General features: G+C 43.5%; 1 protein-coding gene and 1 long non-coding RNA gene across 8 annotated transcripts in view; one reads left to right on the top strand and one right to left on the bottom strand.

Moving 5' to 3' along the window:
• Positions 1-19,488, bottom strand: part of NF1 (neurofibromin 1) — a 416,066-nt gene that overhangs the window by 260,957 nt on the left and 135,621 nt on the right. For 6 of the 7 annotated variants that reach the window (XM_070735304.1, XM_070735306.1, XM_070735307.1 and 3 more), the window contains one exon: positions 14,292-14,402. In XM_070735304.1, the coding sequence (XP_070591405.1) occupies positions 14,292-14,402 (111 nt within the window). Of the gene's footprint in view, positions 1-11,900; positions 12,067-14,291; positions 14,403-19,488 lie in introns of those variants that run through there. The other variant, XM_070735311.1, reaches the window with a different exon arrangement.
• LOC139157994 (uncharacterized) lies at positions 5,354-8,121 on the top strand. Its single transcript, XR_011557593.1, has 2 exons — positions 5,354-5,450; positions 7,447-8,121. It is a non-coding gene; the product is annotated as an uncharacterized lncRNA (long non-coding RNA).

The following is a 19,488-nucleotide window of genomic DNA, read 5'->3' as shown; positions in this document are numbered from 1 at the left end:
ACTGTTAATTTAAAATTTTGGGATATATTATCAGTCCGTTCAAGAGGGGACGAGGTTAGGACAAAGAGCACTCAGGGAAAGGTAGAAGAGGGGAGAAAGAGGAAGTAGAAGGAGGGAAAGGAGAAGGAGTAAAGAGAGGTAGAGGAGGAGTGAAGGAGTAAGAAGGTAGAAGGAGGAGATGGAGAGGAGTGTAATGAAAAGAAGAACAGACTGATGTACAGAAGTGAAAAATATGTATATTATTGTTGATTTATCTTAAGGTATGTGTATATTGATATATAAAAATGGAGTTGTGGAGAAAAAAATAAAAACTTTTTGGAAAAACTTCAAAATGTTAGCCATCACACAAGCAATATATCTGACTCCAGCCTTTACCAAAATAACTTTTCCGCAATGCTGAAAACAAGAGCAAGGGTAGGCAAAGCTGGTTCTTCTATGACATGTGGACTTCAACTCCCAGAATTCCTGAGCTACCATGATTGGCTCAGGGATTCTGGGAGTTGAAATCCACAAGTCATAGAAGAGCACTTTGCCTACCCCTGGCCTAGAGTGAAAGTGAAATTGAAGGATCCCTGCAAAGTACGGAAGTAGAAGAAAGATGGCTTAATCTTGTAGGTCAGATTTCACCAGCTGCAATGCCCCAGCTTCTGGAGACAAATGATGCCATAGTTACTTTGGGAAACAGTCACTGTTTCATTTCTCTCACCATGAAACCACAAATCTAATATATACATATATGTATATCTTCATTCCTCTTTTGTTGGGTAAGGATTAGCTTTGTAAAGAGCCGACCATTCCAGGAAAAGGTTATACATAACCTGCACTCCTAAGATACAACAGCTACAAAACATTGTTACTATTGACACTATTAATCGGGGAAATGGCTTGCCTTCACAAGATGGAGTTCCCCAACTCACTGAAGATGTTCCAAGAAGAGGCTGGACAGCCATTCGTCAAAAGGGGATTTGGGGGGGGGGAGCAGGGGTCTCCTGCTTGAACAAGGGGGTGGGACTACATGATCTCCAAGGTCCCTTCCAACTCTGTTATTCTGTGTCATGTGGGCCCTTTTCATTTGGGTTTCAGGCCAAGGCAAGAAAGGGAAACGGCACAGGTTGCATTTTTAGATGATTTCTGGGAAGAGAGGGATGGGGCAAGTACATCCCACTTTGCTCTTCTTGACCTCACTGTGCCTTCATGCCACCAACCGTGGTATCTTTCTGGACCAGCTGTGAGAGTTGGACCAGATTAACTCAGGGACCGCCTTCTGCCGCACGAATCCCCAGCGACCAGTTAAGTCCCACAGAGTGGGTCTTCCCCCGGGTCCCGTCAACAAAACAATGTCGCTTGGCGGGACCCAGGGGAAGAGCCTTCTCTGTGGCGGCCCCGGCCCTCTGGAACCAACTCCCCCCCAGAGATTAGAATTGCCCCCACCCTCCTTGCCTTTCGTAAGCTGCTTAAAGCCCACCTCTGCCGCCAGGGCATGGGGGATAGGCCTTTACAATTTTATGCATGGTATGTCTGTATGTATGATTGGTTTTTATATAATGGGTTTTTAACTGTTTTTAGTATTGGATTATTGTTATATACTTTTTTATTACTGTTGTTAGCCACCCCGAATCTGTGAATCACTGCAGCTGTTAAGATAGTAACTAAGTAAATTTAGCTCCTCTCACTGACTATGATTGTCGGGAAGGTCGCAAAAGGGGGGTCACAGGTCACCAGAAAACAGCATCTGTGATAAATACAAAACAGTTGCGAAACATGGCATTGGACCAGAGTACCTCGGGAACCACCTGCTACCGCACGAATCCCAGCGACCGATAAGGTCCCACAGAGTTGGCCTTCTCCAGGTCCCGTCGACCAAACAATGTTGTTTGGCGGGCCCCAGGGGAAGAGCCTTCTCTGTGGCAGCCCCAGCCCTCTGGAATCAACTCCCCCGAAGATTAGAACTGCCCCCACACTCCTTGTCTTTCATAAATTACTCAAGACCCATCTATACCGCCAGGCATGGGGAGTTGGGACACCTTTCCCCCAGGCTTTTTTATATTTATGTTTGGGTATGTATATATTGTTGTTTTTTAAAAATATGATAGGGCTTTATGTGCTTTTTAATATTAGATTTGTTTTCGCTGGAATATTGTTTTTATTATTGTTGTGAGCCGCCCCGAGTCTTCGGAGAGGGGCGGCATGCAAATGTAATAAATTGAATTGAATTGAATCTAAATGACCATAGGGATTGAATAATGGTCACGAAGTCACTTTTTTCAGTTCCAACTCTGAACAAAACTGTTGGAAGTTGAGAATTACCTGTATTGCAGGCTAATTCTGCCGACTGCCACCAGTTTGATTCTGACAGCATAGTGTCTGTGGGAGATTCTCGATCACCCCATGTCACGTGTCAGGCCGAAGCCATCATTTTGAGTTAGAGACTTTGGCCTGCCACAAGTAGAATAGTTCTGTGGGAATTGGGGAGGAGTGGTTGCATAAGTTGGGAAAATACTAGCCGTAACAAATTCCTTCCAGAGGATCCAAGGTCATCCTTCGTTCAGCACTAGTGGAACTACAGGAAAGAAAGACTTAATGAACTCAATCTGTATAGTCTGGAGGACAGAAGGGACAGGGGGGGGACATGAATGAAACATTTAAATACGTTAAAGAGTTAAATAAGGTTCAGGAGGGAAGTGTTTTTAATAGGAAAGTGAACACAAGAACAAGGGGGCACAGAGGTTAGTTGGGGGAAAGATCAGAAGCAACATGAGAAAATATTATTTTACTGAAAGAGTAGTAGATGCTTGGAACAAACTTCCAGCAGACGTGGTTGGTAAATCCACAGCAGCTAAATTTAAACATGCCTGGGACAAACATAGATCCATCCTGAAATAAAATACAGGAAATAGTATAAGGGCAGACTAGATGGACCATGAGGTCTTTTTCTGCCGTCAATCTTCTATGTTTGTATGTTTCTACAGGGGAGGACTGTGAACGTTCAGAGAACTGGAGTGGTCCACGTGATGAACTTGTAGATGTGGGGACGAGGGATGAACCTTAACCTGGGTGGGGAACTGTAGGAAAAGTTAGTATCGGGTTGACTACTGTCCATATCCCACATGGCTCTGTTAGTAAATTGGAACTTGGAAGAAAGCCAAGGCTTGAACTCTGATTTAATTCTCGGATGTTTATTGGGACCCTGATATCATAGTTAGCCCAAAGGTCCTTTTTCTGGAGCGAGTGGACTTTTCTGGATTTAAAAAAAAAAACATTTCGCTTCTCCTCCAAGAAGCTTCTTGGAGGAGAAGCAAAACACATTCAAAGAAAAACCAGAAAGTCCAATCGCCTCTTGAAAAAAAACCTTTGGGACTGACAGCTCAAGGTTGACTCAGCCTTCCGTCCTTCCGAGGTGGGTAAAACGAGGACCCAAATTGTTGGGGGAAATATGCTGACCGTGTAAACCACTTAGAGAGGACTGTAAAAGGTCTATGAAGCAGTATATAAGTCTAAATGCTATTGCTACCCATAGATTGAATTACACTGATCTATTAACCAACATGCCTTTATGTAGAATCTCAAAATCATGTGGTCAACTTAAAACAGTTCATTTAGTGACCGTTCAGAATTACAACGGCCCTGACAAAAGTGACTTATGACTGTTTTTCACTTTTAAAACTGCTACAGCACCCCCTTGGGTCACATCATCAAAAGTGGCTCACATTTACGGTGGTCGTAGTCTCCTAGAGTCAAGGTGATCCCTTTTTGGCTACCTTCTAAGAAGTAAGGTCAATAGGGTAGCCTGGATCCCTTAAAAAACAATTTAAGAACAGCAGGGATCCGCTTAGCAACCATGCCAAGAAGAGCCGTGAAATGAGGCAAACCTCATTTAACAAATGTCTCACTTAGCAACAGAAATGTCAGGCTCCATCCATCCATCCATCCATCTATCCATTTACTTACTTGCTTGCTTATTCATTCAGACATAGGTCGGTTCACCCCCAAGCAGTTAGGGCAACCTTCTTGTGGGCGCTCGGCCTTCTGTTGGCTGGCATTCCTTGCTTTTTAGATTTTTTAAATGTACTATTGTTATTTTAGATTCTAATTATTAGATTTGTCATTATATATTGTTTTTATCACTGTTGTGAGCCACCCCGAGTCTGCGGAGAGATACAAATCTAATAAATACAATTACAAATATATTTCTTCCAGGAGCAGAGCAGCCTCGAACTCATGAGCTCAAGCTATCCATGCCAGTCTCAGCCTCTGCAGGTTGGATTACAGCCTCGCGCTACCAAGCCTGGCTTACTTACTTACTTACTTACTTACTGGATTTATTTGCCGTTCCTCCCCAAAGACTCAGGCGGCTTACAACATATAATAAAAACAATAAAATATAATGACAATTCCAACTAATTAAACTAAATAACTAGCCTAAAATCCCCAATACAGTGGTACCTCTACTTAAGAACACCTCTACTTAAGAACTTTTCTAGATAAGAACCGGGTGTTCAAGATTTTTTGGCCTCTTCTTAAGAATCATATTCTACTTAAGAACCCAAGCCCGGAAAAATTCCCCAGGAAATTTGAGAGCGGCAGGAAGGCCCGCTCAGTTTCCTGCCATTCCCCCTTTAATCCCGACCACCTTGGGCTTTTCTGGGCTGCCAGAGGAGCCTTTCGATGGTGCTTAAGGAAGCTTTGGCAGTCCAGAATGAATGAAGCATTTTCCTTTCTCTGGACGCTTGGGTAGAGAATAAACCTTTGCCAGTGCCCAGAGGAAAGAAACGCTCCCTTTGCTCTGGGAAACGACTGTCCTCCTCATCTTCTTCCTCCTCCTCCTCCCACCCAAATTCCGAGCTTTTATTTCTTTCCTAATGGTTTTGCATGCATTATTGGCTTTTACATTGATTCCTATGGGGAAAATTGCTTCTACTTACAAACTTTTCTACTTAGGATCCTGGTCACGGAACGAATTATGTATCACTATATTTTAAAAATCAATCATACACATTCAGACTCAGCCATTGGGAAGGGGGCCAATTGTGATCGTAAGATGAGGACCACCTGTATTTGTTCATCTAACTTTCCCTAAAGCTATTTTTAGACCACGCTGTGAAATGCTGCATCTTCAAAAAGTAAATCATAAGCATGTACAGGCATGTACTGAAACATCACAACACTTGAATCACACAACCTTTTCAAGCAACACGCTTTTTTTAAAAAAAATTTCCAAAGCCTTACTTTCTTTACTGAAATTTACTTTACGTTTGTTACCCTGGTAAAATGTTCCCAAACATATTTGCAAAGTGCAACAGCCAATCACTGGTCGGCGTTTATGATTACTTCATCAATCTGAAGCTTTATTTAAAGGGTAGAAATTAGTCAACAAGTATCAGACGCAACCAATATCTCAGAGGCTTCTCTGGATTTTTATTCTGATCACAAGCACCTAAAACTGAGCACAGGTATGGAATTAAAATGATTAAATAGATTAATGCTTAAGAAAATGGTATTGAAAGATATGCTCTTGGTGGTGGGGGTGATGATGATGATGATGGAATTTTATGTGTAAATTAAGTCCCTCGGGAAAAAACTTCCTGCAGTTTTAGAACAGTGGCATTCAGATGGAAATATGAGTCAATGCATCTAATGAGCTAGTAGAACTACAGAGGCAAATGCAAAATATAAATTCTTACAAATTAGTCCTGCAATTCTCCAATGACTCAATTTATTAATTACTCTACACATACCCAGGCATATCTTGGGGAACTCTGGGAATTGAAGTCCACATATTTTAACCGCCAAAGTTCAGAAACACTGATACAGAAAAAAAGGATGCCAACTCGCACAATAATAGAATAGATCAATAGAAGATTATCGATTCCAGATTATGTTTGCCAATTACTACTAAACCTGCAGATCTAATGGAATTTATTTATTCTGAAGATTTCCAAACAATGTGTCATATTGCAGACTTTTGGCACAGCAGTTCCAATAATTTTTTGCGGAAGTCTCAATTAATTGCGATTCTCAGTTGCCTAGAATCACTACAGTGAGATGGGTGGCTTGGAAATTGAATACTAAATAAACATATTAAAGCATGATAATTTATATGATACGTGTTGTAAGTGTTTGGGGAGGGGGGGACGCAGGATAAGATAGAATTGAGCCATTTGGGGGGACATTGTTAACCAGAATGCTAGCAATGAAATCATTGTCCAAGTATGGAACTTTATATTGCTGAAGTGTTTCCATCCATATCAATATAGACTAAGCAAACATACGTACACAGAGACAAAAGCATCAATGAAATTTGAGAATGCTCAATGATTACAAAATATCAACTGGGGAGGAAAAAGAAAAAAAATGGTTGATTGGCAGCTTTCATTAGCGTATGTCTGTGGCACTCCTAATTTACTGCCTATGGGTATGGACAAGGATAATTTTTTAGTAAATTTTTATATTGTAGAAATATTGGATTTCTTCTGTATTGTTATATTAATGGTGTACGCCGCCCTGAGTCGCCTCGAGAAGGGTGGCATAGAAAACTAATAAATAAATAAATAGATAGATAAATAAATAAATAGATAAATAAATAAATAAATAAATAAATAGTATAATGTAATAAATAAAATAAATAAATAATCCAGAAACCATTTTAAAGTCAGATTTCACTAGCAGATTCCAGAAAAGCGAATAAACTTACGTCAGCCTCCCAAGTAGACCAGATAAGAAGCACAAACAGATAAGTGAATTCTACTTTATTACAAGGCTACATTATTAGAATCCTGCAAGTCTGAAAATGCCTTTTATTACTTGATTAGTTAGGGCAGATTTATTTATTTATTTATTTATTAATCAGATTTGTATGCCGCCCCTCTCCGCAGACTCGGGGCGGCTCACAGCAATAATAACACAATGTAAACAAATCTAATATTTAGTTAACTTTAAAAAAAACTCAATTTACAAACCAGATCCTGTCTAAGTGTATTTCCTCCTTTTATCTTATGGTTTCCCGCACCTGGCAGAACCAATCAATCAATGGGAGGGGGGCTTGCCTTCAGAAGTGGTGGGTGCTTCATCCCTGGAGGTTGTTAAGAAGAGACTGGACAAACATTTGTCTGAAATGGGGCATGGTCTCCTGCTTGTGCAGAGGGCTGGACTAGAAGACCTCCGAGGTCCCTTCCGACTCTCCCATTCTGTTTATTCCAAGGTCATTCTCATATTCCATTACAGCTTGACATTTGTTTGTTTCCAACATTACAATCTGTGGGTCAGGGAATTCTGGGAGCTGCAGCCCATCTTAAAAGCTGTCATGTTTGAGAAAGGCGGGTCTATTCAGTCTCCCAGTGCATTCTGACTTGTTTTGGGTGCATGGGTTTTAATTCCTTGCACGGTGAACCCGCCAACTCTGGAAAGTCGCTTGAGTGAATCGACTAATGCTCATTGTTACAAATACAGGATGAAGAGGCAGATGAAATGGCTCTGGTGTCTGGTGATGCTTTCAGTCCTGAATGAACTTCTCTGGACCACTTCGGCACAAGGCGACGCCCCTAAAAATGCAACCACAAAAAAGCCAGCCGCAATACCAGCCACAAAAAACTCAACCACAGTCAAGGGACACAGCACTATTCCTACGCCTGCTATCCCTCTCGTTTTGACTGTTTCCTCTTTATGCATTTTTTTTGCCTCTCAATTTAAGCTTTAAAAAAAAATCCTGTTTATTAGAGGAATTGTATGTCAAAGTCAGGGAAAATTAATCTGTCTCGATCTGGCAAATCTTTTGAAATTCCTGCTGTGTTGCTTTCTTAGCAAATCCACAACGTGTGATTTTTAAAATTTAAATTGTTTAAGTTAACTTTCCCGGTGTGATGGTAAATAGAGACAATAGGCTACATTACTGTTACAAATTGTTCGATTGAATGGAACATCTTTTAAATATAATTATGGAAAATTGCTGTATTAAGTGGACTCGAGGACAGCTGGTTGACCAGAACCTGAGCTACAGAATCAAAGGCCGCATCGACAATACAAGAAAGATTTGTATCGTCATGGATGGACTATTTTGAAAAATAATAGAAGGACTCAAGACTTTTATGTAGCATGCCTTAAATTAAATGAAATCTGATGAAAAAATGTTTACAATGGTATTTATGAGAAAAATTATTTGAGGGGAGGGGGAATAAAAAGCTAGCCGGTTCTGAGATCTGTGAACACTGTTTCATCCATCAAAATAATAATTCCAGGAAAAATACATTCAATTTCTGCCAGGTAGCAAGCAACCAATCAACCCCAATCTATCCAGTGGTAGCACAAGTATGATATTTGGCCAGAAGCAGCTGTCTGACACATACTTCCTACCCAAACCTGACTTAGCTAAATAACAAATACTAGTGGTCCTCAATCACAACTGAGACTGAAATTCCTGTTGTTATGTCAGTTTTGCCCCATTTTGCAATCTGTCCTGCAACAAAACAAACTAACTTCATTTAACAAAATGAAATTCAATGGTGAAAAAAGTAAGGTTCTACATTTAGGCAATAAAAACAAAATGCACAGGTACATTTTATGTGGTACATTGCTCAACAGTAGTAACAGTGAGAGGGATCTTGGACTCCCGGAGGACGACCATATAAATATGAGCCAGCCGTGTGCAGCAGCTGCCAAAAAAGCCAACACAGTTTTAGGCTGCATTAACAGAGGGGTAGAATCAAGATCACGTGAAGTGTTAATACCACTTTATAAGACCTTGGTAAGGCCACACTTGGAATACTGCATTTAGTTTTGGTTGCCACGATGCAAAAAGGATGTTGAGACTCCAGAAAGACTGCAGAAAAGAGCAACAAAGATGATTAGGGGACTGGAGGCTAAAACATATGAAGAATGGTTGCAGGAACTGGGCATGGCTAGTTTAATGAAAAGAAGGACCAGCGGAGAAAATGATAGCAGTATTCCAATATCTCAGGGGTTGCCACAAAGAAGGAGTCAACCTATTCTCCAAAGCACCTGAGGGTAGAACAAGAAGCAGTGGGTGGAAACTAAACAAGGAGAGAAACAACTTAGAACTAAGGAGAAATTTCCTGACAGTTAGAACAATTAATCCACGGAACAGCTTGCCTCCAGAAGTTAGTTGTGAAAGTTTTTAAGAAGATGTTGCATAACCAAGGTCACTTCCAACTCTGTTGTTATTATTATTATTATTAACAGTTGTTAAGTGAATCACCACAGTTGATACATTAATAACATGGTTGCTAAGTGCATCTGGCTTCCCTACTGATTTTGATTGTCAAAAGGTTGCTTGTGAAAATCACATGACCTTGCAACCCTGCAACCGTCACCGTTCCACCTTAGCAGCCCACCTCTGCCTGCCCCACACTTACCTTTTGAAAATCTCCAGAGCTCTGCTGCTTTCTGCATCACTGTGAAGTCCGCACGAGGGAAGCAGGACAGATTCTTTGGTTGGCTGGCCACGTGGCGCGATCCCGGAAAAACTCGCTCAGAAAACGACTGACCCTGGTGGGATGGTGTTGCAATCACAGCAACAGAGCAGCCTGCTCCACTTTGCTCGCGGTTAGCCAAAAGAGCTTCTCAACTGCTGGAATTGCGGCGCCATCGCACAAGCGGCCATTCCTTGCTGGAGCGGGCGCTTGTGGGATGGCGCCATGCGGCCCAGCAATAACGCTGTGGAATCCGGCAAGGCTCTGTTGCTGGAATTGCAGCCCCATTCCACAATGGCCGACATTTTGGGATGAGAAGAGAAGATGGATGGTGTGTGTGTGTGTGTGTGTGTGTGCTGCAGTGCACCTGCGGTTGGTTTTGAGGGCTGCAGCAGCTGTAACTTCAGGACCAGGTCATTCATTCATTCATTCATTCATTCATTCATTCATTCATTCATTCATTCATTCAGATTTGTTTGCAATTCCTATCCAATTAATATATATAAAAACAATCCTTTAAAAAATCAAACTTTAAACACTTCCATGAACGTTCATTCAACAAATTGTACTAAAAACATTCATTGGTCAGGGGAGAAGATCTAGTAACCCCAGGCCTGGTGACAAAGGTGAGTTTTTAAGTTCTTTCAGAAGGCGAGGAGGGTGGGGGCAGTGCGAATTTCCGGGGGGGGGGGCTGATTCCAGAGGGCCCCTACCCAGAGAAGGCTCTTCCCCTAGGTCCTGCGAGCCGACATTGTTTGGTAGACGGGACCCTAAGGAGACCAACTCTATGGGACCTCACCGGTCGCTGGGCTTCGTGCAGCAGAAGGTGGTCTGGGAGATAAATAGGATAAGTCTGCTGTAACTTTTTTTTTTTAGGTGGGGAGAGGAGGAATCTCATGTTTAACATTTGTATTGAGTTATAAAATATTGTAAAATACAAAAGTAAATAAAAAAGCAATGGAGAGGAAAAGGGAGAAGAGAAGTCGGGAAGGATAAGGAAAAAAAGAAAAATAAACATTGACTTTCGACTCTGTTGCAGTAAAATAAGGCATTGACATCAAATCACAACTTTTTGTTTTTCATAATAACACGAACCAGCAATTTCTATAAAGATCTATCAATCTGCTCAGTAAAATCCAAAATCAAAGTTTCATTCTTTGAACGAAAGGGGGGGGGGGAGAGGAAAGAAGGGTTTGCTGTAACTTCGAACAAGCAATTGATCTTCAGGTGAGGGCTACCTGAAAGTAAAACTGGTTTTGAGACTGATAGTATTTATTTTCAAATATATCACTACAAACGCAGCTAGGTTCTCCTCTAGCTCCAGATATTATGTGGAAGTTTCATCATAAAAACTACAGGTAGTCCTCTACTTATCACCACAATTGAGCCCAACATTTCTGATGTTAAGCAAGACATTGGTTAAGTGAATTTAGCCCCATTTAGCTCTGCTTAACCAGTCCGCCTGGACGTTGCTGGTTCCAGCAACGTGTTCCGCAGTCAGTGAAGCTAAATGGTTCTCGGCCCAATCGAATAGGGCCGTGGTTTCGACCATGAGACGGAGCGACTTCGTTCCCCCCTGATGGTTCAGGTGGGCTCTGGTCACCACATTGTCTGTCAATACCAGCACGTGCCTGCCCAGAACCAAATGTGTGAAAGTTCGCAGAGCCAGGAAAACTGCCTTGAGTTCGAGATAGTTGATATTGACGGAATTCAAGTCTTCCGGGGACCAGAGGCCCTGGGTCATGTGAGAACCCATGTGAGCCCCCCAGCCTGATAAACTTGCATCCGTTGTGAGAATAACGCGGACTTGGTTGCAAAAGGGGGAGCCCCAAAGTAATGCTGGGGATGTCCACCATTTTAGTGATTCTCTGACCCCCGGAGGGATTTGTACCCGTCTGTGCGAATGACTCACTTTGGCCTTCTGTGTTGGAAGAAGGAACCATTGTAGACCTCTGATGTGGTGTCGAGCCCATGGATGACACTAGTGTCCCTAGAGCCGGGGTGACGCAGCAGGTAGAGTGCTGTACTGCAGGCCACTGAAGCTGACTGTAGATCTGAAGGTCAGCAGTTCAAATCTCATCACCGGCTCAAGGTTGACTCAGCCTTCCATCCTTCCGAGGTGGGTAAAATGAGGGCCCGGATTGTGGGGGCAATAGGCTGGCTCTGTTAAAAAGTGCTATTGCTAACATGTTGTAAACCGCCCTGAGTCTAAGGAGAAGGGAGGCATAAAAATCGAATAAATAAAAAAATAAAATTTTATGGCCTTTTTTGCCTCAGGGGTTAAGTGATGCACTGCAGCTGATAAGTTAGTAGCCTGGACGTTAAGTGAACTTGGGTTCTCCATTGACTTTGCTTGCCAGAAGGTCGTAAAAAGGGGATCACATGACCTTGGGGTACAGTGGCAGTCGCAAGTATGAACCAGTTGCCAAGCGTCAAGAGTTTTGGTCACATGATCATGGGAAAGCTGCAACGGTCATTAACTATGAAAAAAGGTCAAAAGTCACTTTTCTCAGTGCCATTGTAACTTTGAACGGTCAGTAAATGAACTTTTGTAAGTTGGAAACTACGTATACAATCTAAGGCACAGGGTCCCCAATCCAGGTCCATTGGACCAGCATTAGTCCACAGCATGCCAGCAACCGGTCTGCGCAAATACATAAGAACATAAGAACATAAGGAGAGCCATGCTGAATCAGGCCAAAGCCCATCGAGTCCAGCATTCTGTGTCACACAGTGGCCCACCAATTGTCCATGGGGATCTTGAGCAGAAAGAGAACAAATGGTACTCAAGGGAATCCTGCCTGATCCAGATCCAGCCCCATCTGTGGGATGCATGCAGAACACGAAGCTACGCCCCCACTTCGATCTAAGGAAAAACCTCTCTCCTTAGCACTGGTCCTGGTGCCCCAAAGATTAGGGGCAGCTGACCTAAGGTGCACATGTTGTTATTTTGAAAGGAAGTGACTGTTGCAGTATAGCATAAAAATGTTAGAATAGGATTATATCATAATTATATATATCTGGACCTCTAGCATAAAAATGCTCTGCTTACCCTGATTCCATTATAAGCCAGGATAGGACAGTACTAACTGCTTAGTCTGTATCTCTGGTGAACAAAAGGGCTCAATACACATCTCACTGATAAACAAGTTTACATCACTCCAGACAGGATGTTATACGATCAAAGGGGGAGACTTACATTGCCTGAAGCAAACATAGGACGAGAGGGTGATTAGGAGACTGGTTGTGATAAGGCAGAAGGCTTCAGAGAAATTAGGTGTGAGAAACATTTGCTCTGAGGAAGTGTTTCTAGGAAATTGGTTTGTGATATCTGGGGGAAAGGAAGAACTCAAAGATATGTCATGTTTGAAGTTATGTTATTGGATGTTTGTGTATCACTTGACATGTACGTGTAATTATCCCTGTTTGTTCACGCTCCCAAATAAAAAGAAGTACACGGCTCCATACTGTGTCACTTCACCCAGAGAGAGAATGTGTCCTAGTCTTCATTCTAGGATTCGCGTTCGTGAGTGATCCCACATGTCTGGGTTGCTCTTAGCCCCTCTGAAGACATCGTCTTCATCAGGGACTTTGACAGCATCCACAAGTGACTGCATAGAGAATCCCTCAAACAAAATATGTGCCTCAGCCAAAAAGCCACCAGATAATGGCAAACAGGATCATAAGAACATAAGAAGAGCCATGCTGAATCGGGCCAAAGCCCATCAAGTCCAGCATTCTGTGTCACACAGTGGCCCACCAATTGTCCATGGGGATCTTGAGCAGAAAGAGAAGGCAAAACCCTCCCTTTCCCCTGACCCCCAACAAGTGGTACCCAAGTGAATCCTGCCTGCCTCAACCAACACAGAGGCAGCACTTGGACATCCCTTTCAATGACCATCTATGATACACTTGGCATCCATGAATCTGTCTAATCCTGCCTTGAAGCTATCCAGGCTGACAGCTGTCATGACCTCTTCTGGAAGTGAATTCCATAAACCAAGGACCCTTTGGTGGAAGAAATATTTCCCTTTATTTGTCCTTGCTTTCTTACCTATGAGCTTTAGGGAGGGCCCCCTCGTCCTAATATTGTGTGAGAAAATAATTTTTCTCTATTCACCTTTTCTATCCCATGCATGATTTTATACACTCCGATCAAGTCACCCGTTAAACACCGTCTTTCAAGGGTGAGGAGACCAAGGCATTGCAACCTGATTTCCTAAGGGAGGGGCTCCATTTCCTTGATCATTCTTGTGGCCCTTTTTTGCATCTTTTCCAGTTCCATTATATCCTTCTTGAGGTGCGGTGACCAGAAGTGTTCACAGTACTCCAAATGTGAAAGAAAGAAAGAAAGAAAGAAAGAAAGAAGGAAGGAAGGAAGGAAGGAAGGAAGGAAGGAAGGAAGGAAGGAAAGAAAGAAAGAAAGAAAGAAAGAAAGAAAGAAAGAAAGAAAGAAAGAATCCCTCCAGTGGTTAAGAGAATCGTGTGATCGTTGAACGAATACAGTTTCCCCCATTTGCTTTTGCTTGTTGAAAGCAGCCAGAAAGGTTGTAAATAACAATCACATGCCCTATTCTAAAAACAGGATGGTTGCCAAGCGCCCCAAATTTTAAAAACGTGATCACCAGGATGCTCGCAAATGCAAAGACCACTTGTAAGTCGCTTTTTTCAATGCCACTGTAAATTCAAATAGTTGTTAAAGATCAAGGACTCCCATTATGCCCACCTCACCCGACTAACACTTTCAGAGTACAAAGAAAACACAACAAAACGGCAAAACAATTTGTTCAAAACGAAACAAAAGCTGGAACTATGAATCCTTACAATTCTCAGCAGTCTGGTTTAAGGAGGAAGAGAAAATTGTCTTACCGGCGAGCAATGTAATAGAAGACAGGGTTGCCAGCTTTGGTGGTCCCAGCTTGGTAAAAAATGTTGAGGGTTTTCAAGGCTTTGAACTCTTCTTTCTCGTGGACCTGGTGCCTAAGGACACAAATATAGGCAGGAAAGCAGAAATTTATTCTTGTGATTGTATCCAAGATTTCCTAAACTTTGCGGCTACTGGATTTGTTTGGAAGCACAAGTCACTGAAGCTGCCACAAAATGTTACCCAGGGCAAGCAAAGCATAGCATAGAAGAGTTGGAAGGGAGGTTGGAGGTCCTATAGTCCAACCCCCTGCTTAGACAGGAAACCCTGCACCAAGGGTCCCCAAACTTGGCAACTTTAAGACTTGTGGACTTCAACTCCCAGAATTCTCCAGCCAGCTTTGCCAAGTTTGGAGACCCTTGCCCTGCACCATTTCATACAAATAATAATAATAATAATAATAATAATAATAATAATAATAATAATAATAGTAGTAGTAGTAGTAGTAGTAGTAGTAGTAGTAGTAGTTGTTGTTGTTGTTATTATTATTATTATTATTATTATTATTATTATTATTATTATTATTATGTCAGTACAACACAGCAAACGAGATCACTATGCTGGATTTCGTATTTCATCACCAGTCGGGTGCTTCCCAAGCACCTAGGACTGCGTGATGTAGCGGCGTATTATGTTTGCCGATCCCAGTAAAGCGGCCTTTTGCAATTGACAGGTGGAGATTTTGTCAATTCCGATGGTTTTCAAATGTCCGCTGAGATCCTTTGGCACTGCGCCCAGCGTGCCAAGTACCACTGGGACCACTTTCACTGGCTTATGCCAGAGTCGCTGCAGCTCGATTCTTAGATCTTCGTATTTCACTAATTTCTCTAGCTGCTTCTCCTCAATTCTGCTGTCTCCTGGGATTGCGATGTCGATGATCCATACTTTCTTTTTCTCCATGATCACAATGTCTGGTGTGTTATGCTTCAGAATTCGGTCAGTCTGAAGTCGGAAGTCCCACAGTAGTTTTGCTTGCTCATTATTATTATTATTATTATTATTATTATTATTATTATTATTATTATTATTATTATCATTATTATCATTATTATCATTATTATCATTATTATCATTATTATCATTATTATTATTAATTAGATTTGTATGCCGCCCCTCTCCGTTATCCAAACTCTTATTTATTTGTTTGTTTGTTTGTTAAATTTTAATGCTGCCCTTCTCCTTAGACTCGGGGCAGCTCACAACAAAGGTTAATACAAAAACATGTAAGAAAACTAAATGAAAACGCTCTTAAAACCCCAACACTTAAAATGAATCAATCACATTCATCCCATCATGCACCATCCAGTCAGTCATCGGCCAGGGCTAGATGTTAAAACTCAGTGGCTCCAAGCCTGTCGGCAGAGGTGGGTTTTTAAAACCTTGCGGAAGTCGGAGAGAGTGGGGGCAGCGTGAATCTCCAGAGGGAGTTTGTTCCAAAGGGCTGGGGCTGTCACTAAGAAGGCTCTTCCCCTTGGCCCCACCAAACAGCGTTGTCTGGCTGATGGAACCTGGAGAAGGCCGACCCTGAGGGACCTGACCAGTCGCTGGGATACATGAGGCAGAAACCTCTTAAAAACGTCTTAAAAACCTCCAGTGATGGAGCACCCACAACTTCTGGAGGCAAGTCATTCCACTGGTTAACTGTTCTGTCAGGAAATTTCTCCTTAGTTCTGGGTTGATCCTTCCCTCCCTTTGCTCCTTCCTTCCTTCCTTCCTTCCTTCCTCCCTCCCTCCCTCCCTCCCTCCCTCACTACCTACCTACCTACCTACCTACCTACCTACTTACTTTACTTACTTACTTACTTAGTTACTTACTTACTTACTTTACTTACTTACTTACTAACTTACTTTACTTACTTACTTACTTACTTACTTACTTACTTACTTACTTACTAACTTACTTTACTTACTTACTTTACTTACTTACTTACTTACTTACTTACTTACTTACTTATTTACTTACTTACTTATTGGATTTGTATGCCGCCCCTCTCCGTAGACTTGGGGCGGCTAACAACAGTAATAAAAACAGCATATAAACAATCCAATATTAAAACAATTAAAAACCCTTATTATAAAACCAAAAATACATACAGACATACCATGCATAAAATTGTAAAGGCCTAGGGGGAAAGAGTATCTCAGTTCCCCCATGCCTGACGGCAGAGGTGGGTTTTAAGAAGCTTACGAAAGGCAAGGAGGGTGGGGGCAATTCTAATCTTGGGGGGGAGTTGGTTCTAGAGGGCCGGGGCCGCCACAGAGAAGGCTCTTCCCCTGGGTCCCGCCAAGCGACATTGTTTAGTTGACGGGACCCGGAGAAGACCCACTCTGTGGGACCTAACTGGTTGCTGGGATTCGTGCAGCAGAAGGCAGTCCCTGAGATAATATGGTCCGGTGCCATGAAGGGCTTTATAGGTCACAACCAACACTTTGAATTGTGACCGGAAACTGATTGGCAACCAATGCAGACTGCGGAGTGTTGGAGTAACATGGGCATATTTGGGAAAGCCCATGATAGCTCTCGCAGCTGCATTCTGCACGATCTGACGTTTCCGAACACTTTTCAAAGGTAGCCCCATGTAGAGAGCGTTACAGTAGTTGAGCCTCGAGGTGATGAGGGCATTAGTGACTGTGAGCAGTGACTCCCGGTCCAAATAGGGCCGCAACTGGTACACCAGGCGAACCTGGGCAAACGCCCCCCCTCGCCACAGCTGAAAGATGTTTCTCTAATGTGAGCTGTGGATCAAGGAGGACGCCCAAGTTGCGGACCCTCTCTGAGGGGGTCAATAATTCCCCTCCCAGGGTGATGGACGGACGGATGGAATTGTCCTTGGGAGGCCAAACCCACAGCCACTTCGTCTTATCAGGGTTGAGTTTGAGTCTGTTGACACCCATCCAGGCCCCAACAGCCTCCAGACGCTGGCACATCACTTCCACTGCTTCTTGTCCTGCCCTCATAGATCAGAAGGCTGCTTATGCTATTTCTAACTAATCTCTTTAGTTTTCTTTCATTCATTCATTCATTCATTTATTTATTTATTTATTTATTGGATTTGTATGCCACCCCTCTCCGGAGACTCGGGGCGACTAACAGCAACAATAAAGCAGTGTACAATAGTAGTCTGATGTTAGAAACAATTAAAAACCCATTAATATAAAAAACCAAACATACATACACACATACCATGCATAGAATTGTAAAGGCCTAGGGGGAAGAGGGTCTCAATTCCCCCATGCCTGACGGCAGAGGTGGGTTTTAAGCAGCTTACGAAAGGCAAGGAGGGTGGGGGCAATTCTAATCTTTGGGGGGAGTTGGTTCCAGAGGGCCGGGGCCGCCACAGAGAAGGCTCTTTCCCTGGGTCCCGCCAAGCGACATTCTTTAGTTGACGGGACCTGGAGAAGATCCACTCTGTGGGACCTAACTGGTCGCTGGGATTCGTGCAGCAGAAGGCGGTCCCTGAGATAATCTGGTCCGGTGCCATGAAGGGCTTTATAGGTCATAACCAACACTTTGAATTGTGATTGGAAACTGATCGGCAACCAATGCAGACTGCGGAGTGTTGGTGTAACATGGGCATACTTTGGGAAGCCCATGATTGCTCTCGCAGCTGCAGTCTGCACGATCTGAAGTTTCCGAAAATTTTTCAAAGGTAGCCCCATGTAGAGAGCATTACAGTAGTCGAGTTTCGAGGTGATGAGGTCATGAGTGACTGTGAGCAGTGACTCCCGGTCCAAGTAGGGTCACAACTGGTGCACAAGGCGAACCTGGGCAAACGCCCCCCTCGCCACAGCTGAAAGATGTTTCTCTAATGTGAGCTGTGGGTCAAGGAGGACGCCCAAGTTGCGAACCTTCTCTGAGGGGGCCAGTGATTCTCCCCCTAGGGTAATGGACGGAAAGATGGAATTGTCCTTGGGAGGTAAGACCCACAGCCACTCCGTCTTGTCTGGGTTGAGCTTAAGTTTGTTGACACTTATCCAGGCCCCAACATCCTCCAGGCACCGACACATCACTTCCACTGCTTCGTTGGCTGGACATGGGGTGGAGATGTATAACTGGATATCATCGGCGTATTGATGATACCTCACCCCATGCCCTTGGATGATCTCACCCAGTGGTTTCATGTAGATATTAAACAGTAGGGGGGAGAGGACTGACCCCTGAGGCACCCCACAAGGAAGAGACCTAGAGGTCGACCTCTGACCCCCCACTAACACCGACTGTGACCGACCAGAGAGGTATGAGGAGAACCACTGAAGAACAGTGCCTCCCACTCCCAACCCCTCCAGCCAGTGCAGAAGGATATCATGGTCAATGGTATCGAAAGCCGCTGAGAGGTCAAGAAGCACCAGGACACAGGACAAGCCCCTGTCTTGGGCCCGCCAGAGATCGTGACCAAAGCAGTTTCCGTGCTGTAGCCGGGCCTGAATCCAAACTGTTGAGGACCTAGATAATCAGCTTCTTCTAAGGGCCGCTGGAGCTGAAATGCCACCACCTTCTCGACAACCTTCCCCATAAAGGGAAGATTGGAGACTGGACGGTAGTTATTGAGTACAGCTGGGTCCAGGGAAGGCTTCTTGAGGAGGGGGCGCACAAGTGCCTCCTTATAAGGGGCCGGAAAGGACCCACTCCCCAAGGAAGCGTTGACAATCTCCCAGACCCAGCTCCACGTCACCTCTCGACTGGCCGAAACCAACCAAGAGGGACATGGATCCAGTAGACAGGTGGCAGAACACACAGCTGCAATGGCCCTGTCCACTTCCTTAGGTGTCACCAAGTCAAACTCCTCCCAGACAGATGGACAAAGATGTTTAGCCCCAGTCACCTCGACTGACTCGTTGTCAGTCGACTCTGCTTTACAATTGGAGTCGAGGTCCGCTCGAATCCGAGCAATTTTATCAGCGAAAAACGTGTTAAAATCCTCAGCACTACTCTGCAAGGGCTCCCCAACTCCCCCCTGGTTAAGAAGGGAGCGGGTCACCCTAAACAGAGCGGCCGGGTGGGATTCCGCTGATGCAATCAAGGTGGCATGATACGCGCATCTTGCCACCTTGAGCGCCACTTTGTAAGTCATAATATGAGCTCTTACAAGTGTTCGATCGGATTCGGACTTACTCTTCCTCCATCGCTTCTCTAGACGTCTC

This window comes from Erythrolamprus reginae, chromosome 1, assembly GCF_031021105.1.
Source record: "Erythrolamprus reginae isolate rEryReg1 chromosome 1, rEryReg1.hap1, whole genome shotgun sequence".
Classification (NCBI taxonomy): domain Eukaryota; kingdom Metazoa; phylum Chordata; class Lepidosauria; order Squamata; family Dipsadidae; genus Erythrolamprus; species Erythrolamprus reginae.
Note: the sequence above shows the minus strand (reverse complement) of the source record. Positions and strands in the feature narration are given on the sequence as shown.